The 23,545-nt window shown below is 39.4% G+C and overlaps 2 protein-coding genes across 10 annotated transcripts in view; one reads left to right on the forward strand and one right to left on the reverse strand.

Moving 5' to 3' along the window:
• LOC122979620 overlaps positions 1-23,545 on the reverse strand; it is a 190,984-nt gene that overhangs the window by 109,615 nt on the left and 57,824 nt on the right. For 2 of the 9 annotated variants that reach the window (XM_044347213.1, XM_044347212.1), the window contains exon 3: positions 19,346-19,378. The exons of 6 other annotated variants lie outside the window; for them this stretch is intronic. In XM_044347213.1, coding sequence (XP_044203148.1) covers positions 19,346-19,378 — 33 coding nt within the window. Of the gene's footprint in view, positions 1-1,309; positions 1,324-19,345; positions 19,379-23,545 lie in introns of those variants that run through there. One more of the 9 variants, XR_006402891.1, reaches the window with a different exon arrangement.
• Positions 9,796-13,449, forward strand: pou4f2 (POU class 4 homeobox 2). The gene is made up of 2 exons (XM_044347211.1): positions 9,796-10,635; positions 10,947-13,449. The coding sequence occupies exons 1-2, from the start codon at positions 10,411-10,413 to the stop codon at positions 11,877-11,879; spliced, it is 1,158 nt and encodes a 385-aa protein (XP_044203146.1). The 5' UTR covers positions 9,796-10,410; the 3' UTR covers positions 11,880-13,449.

The following is a 23,545-nucleotide window of genomic DNA, read 5'->3' on the forward strand; positions in this document are numbered from 1 at the left end:
GCGACTCAGATGCATGGTGGCTACAGTTGCTAAATGAACTGGATATGCTGGCCTTTACAGATTTCACCTCCTCGTCTGTGTTAGTTTGAGGACAATAAAAGTACGAGCAAAGCACTTATGATTAAACTGTTAATGACATTTACACTCCAACACAGTTGAATCGGTTCAGTGTCAACACTTATAGCTTTCTAGGTATGCATCAAGGGCCAGTCAAAGGAGGCACCATACAGCATGATTAAATCTAAATTCGCTGACTCTTACACTGTTTGTTTGTTTATTGAGGCAAGTCAGGGGGTGTTCTGAGCCTCAGAACTGCATTTAAAGCTGATCTGGCTCCTTCAGACAGTGCTGCATCCGACTTCCTGTTGTCGACTCGCAGTAGCTACAGAAAAACTGCTGCTGCAGCCTTAGACAACCTACAGCACTTTGTATGCCGAAAGAAAAGAGTTAATTAGAAATACAAATTCTCCCAGATTGTTATTAATGGGAACTGTAGAGTAAGCAACACATATTTTGTGCCCATAAGTAATTCTCAGGTATCTTTGATCTGTAGCCCACAGCGGATGCTGCTGCGTGCCGCTGTCTGGCTTCTGGGACTCTGCCAGCGCCAGACATCTGGCTACTTTGTTATCATTGGCTGATCTGCTCCCGGGAGGCCACTCTTGTGACACCAGGCAGAGAGTGTCCTGGCAAGGAAAATTATCAGCACATTTTGAGTGGATTAGAGTTCCAAAGTGGTCTTCAAATCTCTACAGGGGTCTGGTGAGCCATGCTCTACTGGGGGTTCCTCAGGGCTCTGTTTTGACACCACTGTTGATTTGAAAGGCAGCGAGGGTATGACTCCCACTGTTGCATCACAGGTTTCAGGCAACATCTTAGGAAGTGAAAAAAAGGCCCCCAATTATGATCTGTCAGATGTAGAAGGGAAAAATGCACCAAAGACTTCCCTTGATTAGTCTGGAGATTCTGAGTAGCAGCAAATGTTTGTACGAGAGTGCTGTATGTCGTTTATACTCCAGTGTCATATCTAGCAAAAATGTATTAAGCATGCATTCGTTTTTACTGACTAATGCAGTTTTGTTGTTCTTGAGATTCTGCAGCTATGAAATTTTTCAGTCACGTTCATAATACTCTTGCCTTGAGCTTTTTTAACTCTAAAGGAGTTAAATATGACTCCATCTCAAAGGTTGCGTCTAACAATCCGTCACACAAAACACTTGTTTAGAGGTCAAAGAAAAGAATGCTGCCTAAGCACTGGCTTAGTGGAGGGAAAAAAAAGCCATGATGTGACAATCTGAACCTTATTCACCGGATTGATTGAGGTATCGTGTCTTCTCTCTTTTTTCTCTTGGCGTTTCCATTTGTGAATACAAAGCTGCGGTGACCCATAAATATTACATGGTGTGGAGATGCAAAGCAGGAATTAATGACTGGGGTGTGTGTGTGATAGAGCGTGTGTATGGCAGGTCCCTATGGGATTCTGCTTAGACAGGCGGGCATGGTGAGGGTGTGGTCTCTCTCTCTCTCTCTCTCTCTCTATCTATCTATCTCTGCTACACAATGTAGGCTGTATTTTTTCTCCACATCTCCACTGGGCTGTAGGATTTTTGACCATTGTGCTGCCCTGCCTGTCAGTGGCTCTGTGGTCGCCCACAGTTCATCACTGCTCTATTTGTTCACTCAGTTATTCACCAACCTCTCATGGGTTATTTTGCACAGAAAGATGACTGCAGTTTGGCTTAGTATTAATTAGTGCTGAAACAATGAATCAATTAACAGATAAGTTGATAAACAAAAAAAATGTTGATAATCAATTAAACATTTAACAAGCAAAAAATGTCATGTTTTAGCTTCTCATGTGAGGACTTGCTGCTTTTCTGTTTTATATTATAGTAAATTGAATATCTTTGGGCTTTAAGCTGTTGATCAGACAAAATAAGCTATTTAGAGATGTCAACTTGGTGTCTGGAAACTTGTGATGGGCAGTTCCCCTGTTTTCTAACATTTATTAGACTAAATGATTAATCGGTTGATTGGAAAAATAACCAAGAATTCTCTTTTTTCTTACATTCTCGATTCCAGATCCTCAATTATGAAATTTTACCGCTTTTCTTTGTCTCTTATTATAGAAAACGGAATATTTTAGAGTTCTGGACTGTTGCACAGAAAAAAAACAAGCAATCTGAAGACATCTTGGCATTTAGGAGATTTTGATGGGTAGTTTTCACTATTTTTATTGCCAGTTGAATCTTTAGTTGCAGCCCTACACTCTGTTACACACAAACATACACACACCATACATTAATTTATGCTAAATAAGCATGAGATACAACATGACCAGTATGTTATTTGACAGCATGAACCAACTTGCTGACCAAGATCCGATTACATTCTAATTTCCCAACATTGTCATAAAACATTGCTAACATGTGATTGGGTCACACTGAGGTTATGACAAAATAGTTGTATGTGTTTACAAGAAAGAGACTGACATGCAGAAAAATATAAAGATGGAGAGAGAAAGAAAGAGAGAGAGAGAGAGAGAGAGAGAGAGAGATCGGCTTTTCCTCTCTGCTTAGCATGATGAATCGGTTGAGGAGGGGCCACTTGACACCTGTCACCTAACCAGCCAGGCACAATTACCTCCAGGGGGAGGACGGGGGACTTGCTAGAGAGTTGCGCATAGCTCCCAGTGAAATAGACGAGCGTTTGAAGATCATTAGTGTTACAGGCCTTGTCTTCGTGGCCCTGTCCAACCTCCTGAATGGCTCGCTTTGATCACTGCGCTGCGTTTTTGTCAATAGTATGGGTACACTGCATAAATTATAAAGTTATACACACAAAGTCAGCAGGTAAAATGACACACTCAATTTCTGTTTCGGCCACAGATGGGGCAGCTGATTGCAGGTAATGAGCGTCATCATCACTCTGCAGCCAATAATGTGCGGTGGCCGAGCTCTCATGTTGCTATCATGTTCGGGCCAATGGCTTCCCAGAATGGCACTCGTGTTTTCAAGTGCAACAAAAAGAAAAACAATGTAAAGCTGTTCAGTGAAGATCTTGCTGTTGTTTAACTCTGAATTCCAACATCTATGTCATTATAATGTACTGTATGTCTGTGTTTTTGATAAACATAATTCAAGCCTCTTTTCAGGTTGACTAAGGTTTCAAGGTCTGACAGTGTGAGACAGGTAAATATGACAAATTATAAATAATCTGAGGCTGTTACAGATTAGGTTACACTGGTAATATTTTCAATTATTTAAATAAAATAGAATCAAAATTTTAAGTGGTGCTAAATAATATATGTAGCATATTTTCCTTATATAGATAGAACTCTTCAAAAATGTATGCAATGCACTTGGTCGAATTAATTCAGTGTTTTGAAAGACAGAAAACTGGGTTCCAATCTAAGCATGAACTGAAATTTCATCCTTAATAGAAAAGAATATACCCATGTATAGGTTGAAGGACAGTTCAAGATTAACAGTACTGAAGATTTCACAGATGGCAGACATTCAGATATGTCACACACACACACTGCACAACTGCAGCGGTGTGCCCCTTAAGTATTGTGTTTGGCAGTGCACTGCTGTGGTTCTACTGAAGAAAAATGATCATTATAGCTGATGAGGCAAGGGCTCCGAATGATGACAGTGTGACAGCAGAGAGCTTTTTAATTTGTCGGATCAGATTGTGACATGCTCCATCACAGGACGCAGGAAATCTTTTCATTTGTGCAGAAGAAAGGGGGAAAGGAGGTCAATTAGCATCAACCATTAGACAACCCAGTGACAAGCAATATATTACTGCGTGGGACAGTCAAACTAATGAGAGAGGCAGCAGCAATGTTCATCCAGGTTGGATAGAATTCTGCAATCATCCTGCTACATTAATCACTTGTATAGCACTTGACATACGCATTCTTTATAGTCACATGCTCCGAGGTGTTATTCCTCGTATACGCCGCCTTCCTCACCATCGCGTTCGTTGTCATATGAGGTCAGGTTTACTCAAAGGAACGTCTGTCATGTCAGACGTTATCCTACAGAATCACGTGCATCCACACGACATCAAATGCAAGCAGTTTACAGTAATTCATGCTTTGCTGCATGGTTAAATTTTAAACTTTCTGTTTTTTTTTCTGTCCTGTCATTGAAGGCTGATCAGTCAAATCTGGTCAAAAACAGCGGGATATTTTTTCAGATGTGTGAATGACCATACTGTTTCAAATATCACAAAGGCTTCCACCAATATGATCCTTGCCAAAAGCATCGAGAGAGATAGAGGGAGAGGGAGAGGGAGAGGGAGAGAGAGAGAGAGAGAGAGAGAGAGAGAGGATCTCATTTTATCAGAAGAGACAATCTCAAAGCGTTTTTTCCCTTTGCCAGGCAGGGTTTATTTGACTGGCTGTCAGGTATAACGTGCCTCTCTTGATATTGATCTGAAGTACCTAAAGGTATGTGACATCATTATGAGGCTTGACCTTATCATCTGCTGCCCTGCAGCCTATAGGCAGGGCTGGACCAGAATCTAATGTCTTCCCCTCAAAGGTTGGTACCTGGTGCGTAGTAGGGAAACTGGTGGTGATGTTATTTGTTTTCCTGACCTCGTGGCACACCTCACTCTCACGGCCTCTAATCAGTTAAGGCCTGAGGTTGGTTTCACTACTTGACCAGGTTAGCTGGCTTTGCTGCTGGTTACTGTAATAGTCCACATTAGTAATGATATTAACCATGATGATATCTGGAATTTATTAAGTTATTATTATCATTATTATTATTAAGTTAAGCTCAACCAACCTGAGAGACTCAACCCTATTGACAGACTGAACTTAAGTACCGGATGATTTCTACAAAACTCAGAATTACAAGACTACATTTTTTTTAATCGTTCAATGTAAACGTTTTAAAAATTCTTTCTTTTTACAGTTTCTATGCATGGCAATAGTGGTATGATTAAGTTAAGGGAAAGACAGCGGTTATGGCAAATAAACTATGGTTATGGTCAGGCAACTAAAGGACTTGATTAAAGCTACACTAATCAATATTTTCATATTAGCAATGGATTAAGTGACTACGTGTGATGTGAAAGGGGTCGCTTGTAGTGACAAACCCACAGTTTTATTATCACTCAAATCTGCAGTTCCCCTCAACTCCACAGAACATTTTAACTTCTTTCAGCTCATTGTTTTGGTATTACAGCCCGCAAGGTTACTGTTTTTATTCACTCTCACCGTTCTCATCAACCTCATTTCCAACAGCAGGAGGCAGCTTTTTCAACAGAAAAACTCTGATAAACCCACTGTACCCTACCTACCTAGCACCAAATAGCAGGCAGACAGTCGGATGCAGCATCATAGTGGAGCATTTAGCAGCTACACAGCCAGATATTTCCATTATGAGTTGGTGGAGACCAAAACAGAGCTAAAAGGAGAGTGAATATAGGACTTAAGTTATCAGTGACTCCAAATGAATGCTAATGTTGCACAGTGTCTGTTAGATGTGTAAATAGGCAACTGTTTGCTAGCACGTTTGGAATATAACTTTATAAGGGGATTATATGTCAGTTTTGGATAAAAAAAAAACCTTGTTCCACTGCCCCAAGTGGCCAAAAAAATGCTGCTTCAAGGTTTTTTTTTAAAAAAGAGTGACCATTAATTGTTTGACAAGTTGGATGCACTACATGCCATCCACCACCCTGGTCTTCACACCTATACTTTCCACTTTGCTTCATAAACAACAAGTTAATTTCTTTATCGGTGCTGAATGTTGGTATTGGATGCAAATTGTGTGCTGCGGAATTGTCCGATATGAGTATAATATTTCTAACACCGGGCTGAGATCATTTCATATAAAAAAGACTAAGATTGAACTTTCATGAATGCTGTGATTCCTGTTGTGATGTTATGCCTGAAAATTGTGACAAAAGTGGGAGCGACTAGTGTTGTTTGAATTTTGCACGTTTCCAGTTATGAACTTGACCTAGATATGAACTGCAACATAGAATATCACGGATATAATTAATTAAAATTACTTGTTCTTTTATCAGAAACAAGGCCTGATTGGCTTTATGTCATCATTGAGTGTTCATTATAATCTGCCTTAAGCCAAGATGCACAAACATTTCAGGTCTTATGAACTATTTCAGGAAAAGTGGCTCTAATAAAATGTCACACACAAATTAGCAGTTTTGTATCAACGCATAAAAAGTCATTAGAATATCCTGAGAACTGTTGATGCTTTTATTTAGCGTAGAGATCAAATAGAAAACCATCAGAGAGTTTGTATACCGCTTGAGCTGCAATTCAAGTGCAGTTTTTGAAACCCCTTTCATTATCTCAAGTGGTGAGCTACTTGTTCCCTCTGAGAGCTACAGTACAGTGTGTGACATTTAGTAAATCCTGAAGGCTTGTTGTATGCATTTAAACAACACATTAAAGCCAGAATGTTCCTTGTGGAACCTGTCACATTTCCCAGGTAAAGCAGATGAATAAATAAAGCACCGCTGTTAGTGGCTGAAACACCCCCTTTTCTTTGTGTGATTTGCTGTTGCCTTGAGTTAGATCCTGATCTCTTTGTAGACCGTCTCCCAACAAACATTGACCTTCTGCTCCGACATGTAAAGAGCTCCACGAGATCAGAAAGGGGAGGGGGGGGAAAAGCTGTGAATAAAGGCATCACCACTGCGAGCAGCCAAGAGACTTCATCCACTTCACTCCACTCTTCTCTCTCCCTCTCCTCTGCCTCTCAGTGTAGCTTTATCTCTGTGTTCAGTCTAGGAGCGGAGATACCTTGTTGGCGGCACAAAGGAGCGGTTCTGTAATAAAAACAGCTGTCTCTGGTGGTCTCGGTGTAATTGGGATTGTTAACGTGGAGAGCTCCTGAGGGAGACTGAGAAGAGTATGTCTTTGTGTAAAGCACACAGACACCTCTGCAGCACTCCTTGATTTGGATGTAAGTAAGAGAGTGAGGAGGAAAAAAAGCAAACAAGTCACCTGAGTTATATCAAGCCTTGCTGCATGTGCTCCCTCTATTTTACTTTGGCTTTACTTTTATTTTTAGACAGTGCAGATTTATTTATATGTAGTAAAGCGCCTTGAAGTGAAAGACTTTTTTTTTTTTTTTTGCGGAATTCCACCGAGGGTTTATGTTTTTAAAAGCAAGGTATGACTGCACCTTGCAGCGTTGAGACAAGTCTTTTAATGATAGCAACATTCCCTCCAATTACTGTACTGCGTAATGACACCAATTGAGGCATAACACGCTTAAAACTGGAAGGGCATTTAGCAAATTATACAGTAAATTTTTAAAAAATGACACAACAAATGCAGACCGATCTCAAGGGTGTAAGATGTTTCTCATTTCGAGACCTTCTCATATGTTTAATTATTTAAAATATATGTTATATAGTAATATTATGCTGAAATACCATCGTCATCAGTGTATTTGGCTTTTCTCAATAGAGTCTTATGAGTTACATTAATGACTTTTTTCTAATAAATTATTTAAGATAAAATGATACATTTGCATATAAGGTGCTATTGTAGCCTGTATAAGCCCAAAGAAAACACATTCAAAAATTATATTATTTTGCCTACTATTCAAAACCATTACTATATAAGCCACAGAGTGGTTTCTGATACCTACTGAAAATATCTGGAGTGCCCCTTAATTGTGTTTCTGTTTGCCATGGCAGGTCCTTCAAAGGTAATTCTGTTAAACAGTCTGACATACTGTCCTCCCTCAAACGCGAGGAAGCTGTTGGCATAGGAAGTAAAAGCCTTAAGTAAGTGAACACACTCACGAAGTGTTGAAAATGTACTTCAAAGTAAATTGCTTGGGAGCAGCCCGGGCTGATTTATTTGACTTAAGATATACTTTTTTGTGTGTTTCATTGTGGATGAAAATTTCATACACCGATTTAGAGGTGGTGAAATATAAATGATTTCTTTAAAGTTTCATCATAAATCAGTCTGTCGGTATATGTGAGCAGACACTGATTGCTCCTTGATGTCTCCTGAGCCTGATCTCTGTCTCCTGGCGTCTGGAGGTGGCTCCAGCAGCGCCTGTTGTCCCGCTAGGGGGGCAACATATTTTTTGCAGCTGGATGGCTCTCTTGCAATGTAAAAACTGCTGTGCAGCAACACCAACAAGCTTTTTGTCGCAGCCGTGGGGACGTATTAAAAGTCTAGGTGCATCAAAATAACATAACAAAAAAAAAAAAAAAAAAAAAAAGGGGGGTTGGGGGGGACTTGTCGCTCACAAAGACCCGCCGTATTGTAGGGAGCGCGTCTATCGCAGGTTCACGCTGGAACATCTGTAGCCTCGGTAAAAAAAAAAAATGCTTACAGACTTTTATTGGAGCGGTGCACAGGATGTGGCCACGTACCAGGGCGGCGATGTGTAGCCTATAATTAGGATAAGACTTAATAATTTCCAGTCAAACGTGGGAATTTAAAGTAGAGTCCCCAACATTACATATTAACACATTTAAGGAGATTGGGGGATAATTCCACTCTGTTAAACACACTCATCATTGCTTCATACCTGCTACAAGATGTGTCACATTTCCGTGTGTGTGTGTGTGTGTGTGTGTGTGAGAGAGAGAGTGTGTGTGTGTGTGTGTAGAGAGAGAGGAGGAAATGCAGGAAAAGGCATTGTTTTCTATAAGAATAGAAACAAACCTCCGACTGTTACTTCCATCATAACAGTTATCTCATCCCATTGTCGTCTCCATATTAAACAAATGAGATACTTGTTAATTACAATGTGATTAAACCTTTTAATGATGTTACCGATGATGTGGCTTAATTAGAAGAGATATAAGATAATAGCCTGCTATGACAAGCATATAGATCTGCAATTAAATACTGCTAATTATCTTAAAAATCCACTTTTTTTTTTAAAATCGTCTTTCGTAAGTAACTGATGACATTTTTGCGCCCAAAACACAATTCATAAAACAATACAAAATATTAGAAAATAGGTTATAATTTTCTCACATATTTTAATAATTTGTCTCTGGCATTTTCCACAAGTTTTTTTCAATATTAAGAAAACTGTCATAGCAACAGAGTAGAAAAAATAGCAAGTGACAACATGAAAAAAATCCTAAATTTTGATATAAATATAATCTAATCAGCTGCCAGTCCTATTAGCTAACATATCTGTTTTTTAAAAAAATAATAATTTTCTCTTGACTTGCAATAAAATCTAACTTTACGATAATAACTTTGATTTCTTTTGTCAAAGCGGTTGGAGTGGAGCTGTCCATGGTTTTAGTATCTCTGCTCCTTCTGGGACGCACTTTGTCTGTCTAGCATCACTTCAATTCTGTTTACAATACTCAGCAATAAAAATAATTTTTCAGGTGCAATAAGTCGGAATTCAAAAAAGCCTCTGAACTTCGGAAGACCTAGTAGTGGTAACGAGGTTGGTGTTGGTGGTGAGGAGTAGAGTCATTTGAAATAAATGCCTTGTCGCAGACTGCCCATGCGCAGAGTCCCCAGCGGCGGCGGCGGCGGCGGCAGCGGTGGTGGTGGTGGTGGTGGTGGTGGTGTGGCTAATGAAGAATAATAAATCATGAAAGGGTTTTTCAGGTACAGCTGAAAAGAGTGTGTGTATGTGAGAGGGTGAGAGACTGAGAGAGCTGTAGCGAGAGAGAGAGAGAGAGAGAGGGTGTGTGTGTGTGTGTAAGAGAGAGAGAGAGAGAGAGAAGGAGAGAGAGAGAGAGAGAGAGAGAGAGAGGCGGAGAGAGACTCAGTCTGCCCTTCGCCTCAGAGCAGAGGCAGTTCGGGTCCCCGCAGCATTCAACGTAGTCGAAGAGGTACAGTACAGAGACTGTCACCACCATCACTTCTCACGTACGGTCATTTCAAGACGGAAACTTTTGACAAAAAACCAAAGCAGGTCAACGAAAGCGACAACACTTTTAAACTTGAAGTATTTTGGAAATCCTAAGAGACGGGAAGAAACTTTTTTTTATATTTTTTTCTGGCGTCGTCTATGAGGAGTTCTGCCAAAAAAAACAAAAAAAAAAAAATTCCAAGGCAAAAAATTATATTTAAATAACACAAGTTGGGCAGAGTTGAAGGAGCAAAACAGAATTTTTTTTTTTTGAACAATCGCGCCACAGGTCCACAAAGGAAACGGTATCGGCTGCGCTCAGTTGCATGGCGTGTTGGTGCCTGCGATATCTCATTTGCAAAAGAGACGAGACACCTCCATACCTCCGCTAGTAATAATAAATAGATGTGATAACTTCAGTGTTGGACGACCGTCTTCTGCCTACACTTTATTCGACACTGACTTGAGGTTCCTGCGAAGCAATTGGGCTTCAACTCCCGACCGAGGAGGCGGAGTCTTAACTTATTAAAAGGAACTTGCTGAGGCTTGGACGCCCGCAAATATGATGATGATGTCTCTGAACAGCAAGCAGCATTTTGCTATGGCCCACACCAGCTTGCCCGAACCCAAGTATTCGTTGCATTCCTCCTCATCCTCCACTTTGACTTCCAATGCACCTTCATCCTCCTGCTCGTCCTCCCGACACAGCAGCACCATCATCAGCAGCAGCAGCAGCAGCGGCAGCAGCTCGGAGGCGATGCGCCGAGCCTGTCTCCCAACCCCACCGGTACGTATTCTGCATAATCACTGCTTAAAGGCACATTTTGACAGCCCACTTTTTTTTTGCTTGATGTTTTTTTCATGTCTGCACAGCAAATCACCCAACACCTCCATATTTTTTTCCTCTGCTCAACTTATGTATTCAGTCGGCTTTGCCTTTCGTATTAATTTTTATGACCTGGGATGTTGCATGTGTCTTGTTTTGTGTGCTCCTTTTTTATGATTTCTTTTTTTCACATTCTGGAAATGTTTTAAACCGAGGAGTGGAGGGAGAATTCCCTGCTGACAGTTATGTGTGCATTCTATTTGCAATTGCAGAGCAATATATTCGGAGGCTTGGATGAGAGTTTGTTGGCCCGGGCTGAAGCTCTAGCGGCGGTGGATATAGTCTCGCAGACCAAGAGCCACCACCACCCTCCACATCACAGTCCCTTCAAGCCGGACGCAACCTACCACACCATGAACACTCTCCCCTGCACCTCGTCTTCCTCCTCCTCCTCCTCGGTGCCTATTTCTCATCCGTCCGCCTTGGCTGGCCACCACCATCACCACCACCATCACCACCACCACCAGCCTCACCAGGCACTGGAGGGGGACCTGCTGGACCACATCACGCCGGGACTGGCACTAGGAGCCATGGCAGGACCGGATGGCTCGGTGGTTTCCACGCCTGCGCACCCTGCCCACATGGCGGGCATGAACCACATGCACCAGGCAGCCATCAACATGGCTCATGCCCACGGGCTACCACCGCACATGGGCATGAACGACGTGGACGCCGATCCAAGGGACTTGGAAGCCTTCGCAGAGAGGTTTAAGCAGAGACGGATCAAACTCGGGGTTACCCAGGCGGATGTAGGGTCAGCTTTAGCCAGCCTGAAGATTCCTGGGGTGGGCTCCCTCAGCCAAAGCACCATCTGCCGATTCGAGTCCCTCACGCTCTCTCACAACAACATGATTGCTTTGAAGCCCATTCTGCAAGCGTGGCTAGAAGAAGCCGAGAAATCACACAGGGAGAAACTTAATAAACCCGAGTTGTTCAACGGCGCGGAGAAAAAGAGGAAGCGCACGTCGATAGCCGCGCCGGAGAAGAGATCACTGGAGGCCTATTTTGCCATTCAGCCGCGTCCCTCCTCGGAGAAAATCGCAGCAATCGCAGAAAAGCTGGACCTCAAAAAGAACGTGGTGCGGGTCTGGTTTTGCAACCAGCGACAGAAACAGAAACGAATGAAATACTCTGCATGCGTCTAAAAAAAAAAAAAACAAACAAAAAAAAACACCACCCACGAAAAAGACTTGGAACTGCTTAAGAGACGATTTGTATCATATTTCCTATCTCACAGCTTTTTTTCAATCATCGATGACTTTGTGCTTTGAACTTCGAAAAATTCCTAAAATTGAAAAATGACTGAAAAAGTCGAAAAATCTCCCCCCCTCCTCCCTTCCTCTCTTTCCTCCCACCCCCCCAACACTGTCACGTCTTGTACTCGCTGAGAGGGAGATGTGGAGTCAAGTAAAGCGTCGTTTGACAGAGCAAGTAAGACCACTGTTTCCACACTACTTACTATGCTTCACCTTTTTAATGTCAACGCAGTATGACTTACAGGACTCTATGCTTTCATTTTTATTTATGATTAATTTCACATGAGGACTATAGTTGGCGTTAGACCTCGAGCAGAAATACCCCGTTGAAAAATAGCTTTGTTATTTCCAAACAAACGGGGGGCTAGTTGAACTCAAAGCACTTGGTTGGTGACTATTAGTGTATTTGGCTTATAGGATAAGCTAAAAAAAATTTTCCCTCCGAGTTCATGACGATGCAGTCTGACATTTATTCAGGGTCCATGAGGGGATTAAGAGGACAACACACTACTTGGTCTTGAAAGCTATATTAGATTACTGCCAAATAACCCTCCTTGTATATTAATAATTTACTTGTCACACACTTCATTTTGTGTCTAAATGTGTAATTAATTCCACTTATTTTGTTACCATGTGTGATCAAAGTCGAAGATATCAGGGATCTATTTTAAAGATACCCGGGGTTTGGACAAAAGGTAGGGTTGTTTATTATTAGGCCTCAGTGTGTGGGAAATATCCAAATAGTGACTCACTTGTAAGGATTTCACTCAATTTCGCAATTTAAAAAAATTAATAACATGTTTTGTTTTGTATTTACCAGCTGCAATAAGTTTACAATCCAGCGTGGGCCGGTATCTTATGAACTATTTATTGAGTGAGGTCATGTTTACTTCATTATATATTTATTGGGATTCCCCCCCTCCTCGTTTTGCCTGAGAAAATCAAATTCTGACAGCAAGTTAAGCGTGTTGTTTCTGGTTAAAGGGAAACGACTGTGAAATATACAGTCACCAATTTTTTTATTAATTTACGACTTCTAACGTTTGAGATGGTACAATCGAGATATATATGAGATAGTATTCTCTTTTTAAATTATTTTATGTATGTTTTCTGCTATTTATTTGTATAAATATACGCGCATCATTATGAAGTCGTTGCTTGTTAAAAAAATCACCTTGTTTAAGTAATGTTTTTTCTTGAAGAGAAAAGAAACAGCTTCATAGAAGTATACGTGTACAATGTAAATATTTCATTGGAACCAGTCGATGCACATAAATATATCCGTACAGGTTTTTGCTGTATTGCTGTTTTAGCTGAGGTAACTTATTTCTGTAATGTATGTTGCTTTTGGTTCCCTGGTTAAATAATTCTATTAATTTATTACATCCATGTAATTTTAATTTATTTAATTATTGAACTGCAATATGTGTTTCATTAAAGAACAAACTTTAACATTTAATCGGACGTTTTCCATGACTACACTGTGTAATGTGGCTCATCCAGACATATTAATATTCTTTTATTTATTCATCTATTTATTTATTGATGAGGAGGAGGGAAACGGTTTAGCTGTGGGCTGCACAGCTTCTAAATAGATATTTTCTGGCTTCTTTAGGCTCATTTGACTACCAATATCGAATATTGCCATGTTGTTGTTGTTTTTTTTTATAAAGGTAACTTGACTTTGCCATTACCAAGAGGTGTCAGGTTTGATTTTTAGAAAAAGCCAGTGCCTATGAGCAAGACACCATCAACAACCCATTCCCCAACCCCCCCATACCCAATCTGTTCTCTCACTGTCTGGGTGATACTAGAGACGAATATCGAGAATGAAAATGTGGAATATAATTAGAAAATGCTTTTGTGCCTTTAACTTCTTATTACACCATCCTCCTCCAGGCCTCATCATAAAGCAGGCCTTACAGGAGCCACTTTTTTCTCTCTCTCTCTCTCTTTCTCTATTCCATCAATGTTAAAGACACACGTGGCTTCTCAACTGACTTGCTGCCAGCTTATGCAGCTCACTGTTGCCTTACCTGAGAGCAAATGCTAATATTCTATTAGAGTCTAATCAGGGGGTCTATGGAGAGCTGGATGGGTCCCTGGAGCGCAGACTTGCCAGATGTCAGCCCGCCAGAAAAACAGCTCGCCTGCCAACGTGCCCGTCTCTATTTAAATACACACTCAAACATGCTTCGTTCGTGCATGCGGGCTTTGAAGCAAAAGCTTTGGTTCGAAGTTATGGTTAGATATGTGAAGGAGGAGGATTAAAAAAAAAAAAAAAAAAAAAAAAAAAAAAAAAAGGGAGGGAGCAATTTTGAATGTCATGTCCATAGCAGAGATGCTGTTTTGGGGCTTCAGGGCTGACTGGCTGGCTGGCTGCTTGAGCGCTGAGCAAGCGTTTCAGCACCATGGACAGATACCTGAGAGGCTGCACGAGCCGAACATTAGCATTTCTGAAACCTGTCCTCCACGTTTACACTCATTATTTACAGCACCTGGAATACATTTGCATGGGATTAGTTTCTGATAATTGCAAACTGATTTCAACGGTAAATTTTACCACAAGAAGAGGAAGGAATGTGATTTCCCATACAAATAACTACTGATTAAAAGCATATATTTAGTCCAGCTTCCACTTTTCAAAAAAAAAATGCTGTGTCAGGTCTTGTCATTTTTAATAAACATAAAAAGAAAAATTCTTATGCATCTCCAGGCTTTCATAAAAGTGTCACAAGGCGAGAAAATCAGTTAAGTTTCTCCCAAAGATAGTAAAATATATATTTTTTTATTTTAATTTATAAATACCTTAATTGATTCAAATGTGCCACACATACTGTAGCTTTCCTCAATATTTATCCAACTAAACCCTTTAATAAAACGGCTCTTCCGCCTTCATAAAGCTGATCCATAAACCAAACATGTTCGCCCGCCATCCTCGTGACAAATTAAGAGTATCAAAACGACCCTTATTAATGAGACAGCGATGATGGTTCATCAATTAAAAGATGCTCCTGGTGAGTGCTTCTAATTTCCCCTAAATGAGCCATTCACTTAATACGTTAATAAGAGCGAATTATTAAATTACACATCGAATTATGAAAACCAGATAATTATGAAGAGCGAGTTAAGTAGTCATTAGCTATCCCTGTTAATTACCGCTGGTCAGGGAGGGCTGTCGAGTGAGTGTCTCATCGGGAATTGAAATTAACTTTATGCAGTGAGCCTCGCTGCTGCTTGACAAGCTCTGCACAGACAGACAGACAGACAGACAAACAGGCAGGCAGCTACTCATCCAGACTGCTGCCTGTTTTCACTTTCACATATTGGGAGAAAATCGATCTAGATTCTTTGATAGCGAATCAATCCCCAGCACTGAAAACACACACACACACACACACACACACACACACACACACACACACGAAGCGAAAAGGCCTCAGCACAATGAAGAAAATCGAAGGTCTTTTTTTTCTTTCTTTTTTTTTTGTTTAAAAAATATAATAAATCTGTGAACCAAACAGTTTACCTTAAAGCCACAGACACATCTGCTCAGATCATTCTGCATGTTTAGCTCCATACATTGAAACGTATACACAGAGAGACACACACTGTGGGAGCTTTCTACAAAACGAAAAGGGCAGCGCTGTTTCCTTTTGTTATAATTACGCCCTCTGTTTTATTTTTCTCTTTCCCCTGAACATTTCCCCCCTTTCACAGGGATACTGATGAAAATTTAATGAAGCCAGGGACTGTCGGAGCTCCGCCTGGGGACCTGAGAGTAGAATATTTTAACTGTACATTTACGCCAAGTGTCTGCCTTCAAAGACGCGACTGCTGTCGAACTGCAAGCCATAAATTGAACGCGCTATCCGCTGTATAGCCCTTTATTTATCATCTGTTGGCTCTTTTTTGCACCGCCAAAAAAAATATTGTGCAACACCACGTCAGATGGCTGCTTGAATGTGAAGCGGCAATCGCCATTTGATACTGTCACCAATCAGTTGTTGTTGATGCAATATTAATCAGCCATCAATAGTCATTAGTTTGTTAAGTGTTTTCCAGAAACTAATCGATGGGGCTGCATTGGATGGCTAGAAGGAGCTTGGTGGGATACTATTTGATCTAGGATGGCATGCAAAGGAGGGAAAGCCACTGTATCTGCCAATGAAACAGCTCCATCTCTCTCTCTCTCTCTCCCTCTCTCTCCTCTCGCGCTCTCTAATATAATCGCACGCGCGCACACTTACGAGCCACGCGCACAGTCATAAACAGGCGAGTTGATGCCAGGGGTAGGCATACTTTTTTTTTTTTTTTTTTTTTCCAAATACTGTATCTTTCATTTGACCAATGGAAACCATTTTAAATTCCTCACTTTTTATACTGATCGAAGACATGCATCATAAATTAAATCACGTGACCGGTGACTGTGCTGTTTGTCACATGGGTTTATAATGGAGTAAAAAAAAAAAAAAGTTGCAGCCTGAAAGGGAAATAAAAGTTTTAAGACGTGACAAGCCTCGAATTATAAGAATAGCTACTGCATATTGAATTGACAAGGCAAAGCTTTCTTTTTTTTTTAATCTGCAGGTCTATGTGACAATAGCAAGGAAAAAAAAATCTGTGGAATCAGATGCCCAAAAAGTTATTTTGCATTTAACTCTAGAAATAGCCAACAATTTTAGGAAAAGGCCGGACACTAACAAAACCTTTCATTTAAAATCTAAAGAAAGAAATGTATTCCAAACATTGGATGCTGTCCAGACATGCGCAGAAACGAGTTCGTTCTTTATTAAACATTTATGAGATCGATGTATTTAAACAGACTGCATTTATTTAAAGTCAGGTCATTTTTTTCCTACGTAAGAAATAAAATGCAAGCTTTTTATTTATACTTAGCTTGCGTCAAATAAAAAAGAAGACATTATGAGATACTCAATTTTCAACATTTCATTACAAATCAGAAATGGGATTTGACCAAAAAAAAAAAGAGTCCCTCTTAATTTAATGCCATGGAAACCTTCACAGCCCTCATAACTAAAATAGCTCAGGGGCGTGATTAGAGGGGGGCCATGCACACTCACCCCTGACATGTGGCTGCCACCAAAATAATGATTTGGATGCAAAACCATGTTTCTACCTTTGCCCCTATGCGCCTTTGCATCTCTTTGATACATTTTGTTATTCATTGAAACATAAACGATTGTTTAATTTCTTTAAAATTCAACATTCTAATTATTGGTTTTGTAAATTGTTCTTTATTGTCCATACAGTTGGTACCATTGTGTGATTTTTAGTTTTCGACATGAATCTAAATGAACATTCAAATGTTTTTGCTTGAGGGGAAATACGGTCTATAGCTGAGCTATATTGTTTTGCGATATAAGTCAAATGTGAGCATGTTTTAGATTTTATCTCAGATTGTGTGTGTTCAGTAAATTTTAGAATTTGGATGCCAATGGGGTTTAATCAATATCCATAGATAATAGTGACTAATTCAATAAGCCTAATTTTTAAAGAAGTAATCTAGTTATGGGCTGTGATCCATTACACTGCAAACAGGTTTATTTTCATTACAAATATTTCTGTACACTGTAAAAAAATAAAACTGACCTCCCTCCCCCTCCCCCCCAAATTATGAACCATCTGCAGTACTTTTTCTCACAGCTAGAGGCGTGTGAGGAGTAATAGTTAAAAACCCTCACTGTACTTCAATGCCCATGCAGACAAGAAATATTGGTGACATAATTTCGTTTTGAGCCACATGTCTCACATTTAGTCAATTTTGTAACGCACTGGCAAAAAAAGACAGAAATAACTCCGGTGAGATCTCCAAACTTCTCAGATGAATGAACAAGGAGGTTCAAAAAGGGACAAACTCTTCTTCGCATGAGCGATTTTCAATCTTTACATGTATTATTTGCTCTTTCAACTTTCATTGTCAAAAAAAAAAAAAAAAGTCAGTACATGCAGGTTATTATCAAGACTCCAAAACCTATATGTGAATGTGAACAAAAATAAAATAAAACTACATAACTTAGGTGCTTTAATCATGTGGCATTCATTTCTTTTGACCATGAAACATTCCTCAAAATAGTCTTTCAAGCTTTCTGAAGACCACATGAATTAATAAACAGTATTCATCTTCACAAATTTAACGACTACAAAGTGTTTCAAACATTCTCAGAATCATCTGAGCAATGTACGTAAAGTTGTTGTTTTTTTTTTCATCTTCATCTTCCTTTAATGTCCAAAATAATGTTGTTTAACAACTTTACATACAGTTTGTGAATACAGCAGTGCAAAGGTCACAATTTATGGAAACGCATTCAGTTGAAGCTTGGTTGAGATTTTTCAGCAAAAAGTAGTTAATGCAAGATAAGTTTGTAAAAAAAAACAAAAACAAAACAAACCTTGTGCTCATGAAATCTTGGGTTAACATGCTATATTTAAAAAAACAGTAGGATTGTGTTCTCCCTCGTGATGTGATTTGTAACTTGGGTCAATCCTGTTTATTGTGGAAACAAAACACAGACATGGTCCGGGACCTTTGACATGAGAATGGCAGATCTGAATATATGAATGAATATATAAGCGATTAACTAAATGTGTTCATAATTTAATTCAGTCACACCATGTGTACTCAGTTGCGTATTATGACCTAATGTGCAAATTGATGGCATCAAAGTGCCTTCAGCTATCAAATATTTAACAACACTGGATGGGTATACACGTTTATGAACAGCTAGGTCTCCTCCTCGCCTCCCTTTTCACCTGATCTTCTTTTTGCAACCATCTCAACCGACGAGTGTTAGACTCGCTCGTTCTCAGAGGCTGTTTTGGTGTTCCGAATGAGTAAGTTGTAGACCTCGTAGAGATTGGACCTTAATGAGAAGGTGGTAGAGCTGTCTAGTGGATGTGTGTTCATTGGGCTTTGACAGCCGCGCTCTGTTGCAGATCTATTAATCATACCCACAAGGAGTGCTAGTCTCTCTCTCTCTCTTTCTCTCTCTCTCACTCACTCACCCTCTCTCAGTTTTCAGTTTATACAGAACAGAATCATTTACATAAAGTCCTTAAGGCAAATAACTGTTGGGGGCTCTAATTTATATCTGATCGAAAATTAGCCGTCATTATGCGCACCATTAGCTGCGTCTTTAATGTGCTTCTAAGCACCATTTGTCAAGCAGCTTGTTAATATCCTTCAAGTCTTTAAAGTTGAGAGCTCATTAAAGACTGCTGTGCCTGTTCTTGCTATTTCATAAAATTCTGTGGGAAGGGACAGAACATTTAAAAGGGTTTTTTTTTTTGCATTTACATTGTCCAAAAAAATGGATTAAGTGTAGACAACTTACTATGTATGTGTATCCTTCTGGTATGATTGGAAACTGAAAGACAAATTTCACAGTTTCAGAGCAGGAAATTTGTCTCAAAGTATAAACACTAAATACATTTAGTCTATCAACTGACAAAGTCCAATTAAATATTTATTTACAATATGATCACAACACCAGAGACATATAAAACTGAGTATTATCAGAAAAAACAATTCTCTTTTGACTGCGGAAGCCTTTGGAGTGAAAGCAAATTGTTTTGAAATTCACACATCAGTAAAGCAAATGGACCACTGCATATACACGCTCGACTGAGAAGTCTTTCTTGCCCACAGCCCATAACAGGAGACCCTCACAGGCCCAATCTTTGCCTATGGGTAATGGGAGTTATGCTGCTTTATTATTGGTTAAAACTCCAGTGTCCTTAGTCCTTTTTTTTTTTCTTCCAGTATAACAGATTCCTCCAGGCTAAAGCAATAAAGAGAGTAATTAGAATGCTAAAGACAGATGTAAATAAAGGGAATGAGACAGTGGTGAGGGATGAGGCGTCTAGGTCACACACTCTCATCAAAAACCCAGTTGGTAGCAAATGACACAACGTTCAGTGCCAGAGGCCCGAGGCTATGACTGCAAACCAGAGGACATAATGGACTAAATTATGGCCTCAATGGCTATGCATCTCAAAGCACCAATAAGAACACACACACACGCACAGACACACACACACACACACTCTCAAACCCCAAACACAACTATGGTGTGTTCAGATTATCTAAAGCATTACGTAATGCGTGCACATTATACAGTGTACCATATCAAAACAATATGCTTTTATTAAACAGTATGATTCAGTAAACACACCCCTATAGATACACTGTTAATTCACCGCCTTCTTGATGGCCTCCGTTGATAATCTATTTATGTTTTGGACTATCATTTTTTTAAGGTTTCTGTCAAACAATAAGGGAATACTTTTTGAAGAAGAATTTATTTACTTATTTGTCTGTTTAAAGGAAAATATAGTGAAAATAAGATGAATCTGAGACAGATATTTGATGAAAAAGAGGAGAAGAGTGTGTGGAGGCAGCAAACATCAACACTAAACATTATACACTTGAGATTACATGCATGGAGAGGGGGTTGGGCTAATTAAAATATTTGCATTATTAAAAATACATTAACTACTAGAACGCCATCATATTTAACAACAGGAGACATTAATAAATTAGCCAACTTTTGGGAATGAAATGAATCCGTCTTTATTCTGGGTTTCCAGGGGAATTCCAGTAAGTCACAGGCATGAGGATCAGTATGGCAAATCAGCATGAACACTGACTTTTCAAATAAAATGGTATTCATTCTGAAATATAAATCTCGAAGTTGATATGACACTTTGTTGTATTTTATTTTCGTTTTCATGCCCGTCAATTCAAGAGAAAAGGTATTTTTAAAGTTTATCATCATAAATGAATATGTCACGTTGTCTACTTTGTTTTTGTGCTCTTGGTATGGTTGCTTTCATTCAAAAGACTGTTATCAAAAAAAAAAACAGTGAAACGATGTCTGGTATCATGTGCGATAACGATCATATCTCAGCGATGATGATTCTAAGAAAGGTTCCCGTTATTCAGAGTGACCACGACTCATTGAGGTATTCGAAAAATAGTCAACATGGTTGGTGTGAACTCCACGGAAGGAAAAAAAAAAAATCACACACACTCAGTATCCCATTAGACTGTTTTACACACTTTGGATCTCACCTGGTTAATGAGACCCTCTATAAGTTTCCCGAGCCTCCCACACACGGTGCTTTATGTCTGTTCATCTCTCTTTTATGTTCCTCAGTTTGTGTCAGCCACAAATCACTACACTACACTCAGCACTTTATACACATACTACATGAATAGTGTAGAAGTGGGACATTAATGTTACAAATGTATGATACACTTAATTAATGTCAGATGGTTGTAATTGCTATCAGCTTTGCCATCTTGACAGTTTTTTTCCCCCCGACATGTGTACGTTATCGGTCCTGTCTGTGTTCATTACAACTCTGTTTAAAGCTGCCTTTAAGCGACTCTTTACAAGTTCCTACTTCCAAAATCTTAAGTTGTAAATACACCTGACAGTTGTTAAAATGGTATAGTATGGGTGGGCAATATGGATAAAAAATTCTATCACAGCACAGGTAATTTGTATCACTACACTGATCATTAATAATATGTTTTTGGAAATTCAATTTAGAAACCTTTTATAGATAAAATAATCAGACGGTTTAGGAGTATCTATTTTTGGCTCATCCAGTAAATTAAATACCTGACAAATCAAGGTACGTCATTAAATTGATGCGATAATGCTCACTGATTTGTAATGGTATTAAAGGGATAGATACCTCTGTAGGAACTGTATAGAAATATCTCTTAATGTCAAATCACCCAACTATTAGTTTAAAAATGCAAAGCAAAATGGACACAACGGTAAGTTTTTAAGCAACTGTTTTCATTTAAGCAGAAGAATACAGAGGAGAAAATTAACGTCATGCATGTAAATAATGACGTGATCCACTTTTTCAAAGAAAAAAAAAAGATATTTAAAGTAAGGCTTAAACAAGAAGTGAAAATAGTAGCAAAAGCAGAGAGTGCAAAATAGCATCATAGGAATTACATCTCCTTAAAATTATACTTCAGCCTCTCAGGTCTTGCAGAAAATTTCCAGTATTTTTCAGTCTCACACTCATGATTTGTTATTTTGTTTGTGTGTACTAAAATCATTGCCATATTTCTGACAGCACTTGAAGGCAGCCGTTAATGGTCTTATCCTGGGTTAGCTGCCAATCTTGCTGGAAATGAACCATCAGAAGATTTTCAGACAGATATTCGCATCTAAGGACTGCTACCAAAAAGCCACAGACTTCATACAAGTATGCAGTATGTATAGATAGAAAGGCATTTCCTTCAATATTTCTTTGAGTTCATTTTATTGAAATTATTACAGAGTACATATTATGTAAAAAATGACAACCAACCAAAATATCTTTCAAAAAAGCTCAACATAATTTTGCTTGACCAGTAAGTCCACGTTTCAGGCACTGTGTCAATTACTGTGATTGAAAGGAGAGGGATAGAGCATTTCTATTGCCTTTGACTAAAGTTACATGATCTTGCCATGCAAATACTCTGCTGGAAGTAATATCTCAGCATAGCAAGTTGATGCCACCCACTATATTAGATTACACACCACTGTTGAAATGTGTGCTTCTGAGGTGCCTTTGCAAAAGGTTGATTACTTTGGATATATTTCACCTGCCGCTCTGGGCTATTATTGCTTGAGATACAGACTATAGTCAGAACCCTGATGGAGCAATCCTGAATGGGCAACGTCCCTGGTAAAACCATATAAAGTGATTCAATGCGAACATAAAGAAATGTTAACGATCGTCAAAGACCTTTGTGTTGGATGGCTTTCCTCCCAGTTACTCTCTCCTTCTCACTCTCTGCTGTCCTTTTTATTCCTTCCTCACTGAAAGTCTGAGCAAGTGCATGTTTCTGTGAGAACATTTGGAGGAAAATAAATCTGATATTGGCGGAAAGAATCAAAATCATCCCCAAAAATAAGCCTGTTTCTGAAAAACCCAAACTATATTCCATCAACATGTTTCTTTAAAATTGCTAATATTGACAGTGAGCTGTGCCTGGGAGATGCCTGTGTATCTCAGTGGCTGTGCTGTGAAATGTGGCAGACAGACATAGTTTCTGACCTCTATATAGCAGTGTGGAAGGACCTCAACAGCTGTAAACAACACTGCAATCAGTGTCCCATCTGCTCCCATGTCCCACTTGTGTGGATGCCTTTTTGCCATTTCTTTCACCCTCTGCCAAGTGGCTGCCTCAGGACATCTAACCCAGAGAAAAGAGCTCATTTACCCAAGGAGGAAAGAAGCAAACTAGATTTCTGAGTGTGTCTGCTGACAGAGAAACTTGGTTGTGGCAGGATTTTTCTGAGTTAGATGGGTAATTATATGTAATATTAATTTGCAAAAAATGCACTTCATCAAACTGCACTAAAACATAATGTCTTACATTAACTATACACATATTAACAAGAAGCATCATATCTTGATGCTAACCACCTATTCAAGCAGCTATTACGTGTTGATTTAACCTCTTTTAACCCCGACTGAGGCTAATGATGCTTCACAGGGATTATATGAAGTGGGTGCTT

The sequence above is a fragment of the Thunnus albacares genome, chromosome 3 (assembly GCF_914725855.1).
Source record: "Thunnus albacares chromosome 3, fThuAlb1.1, whole genome shotgun sequence".
Lineage (NCBI taxonomy): Eukaryota > Metazoa > Chordata > Actinopteri > Scombriformes > Scombridae > Thunnus > Thunnus albacares.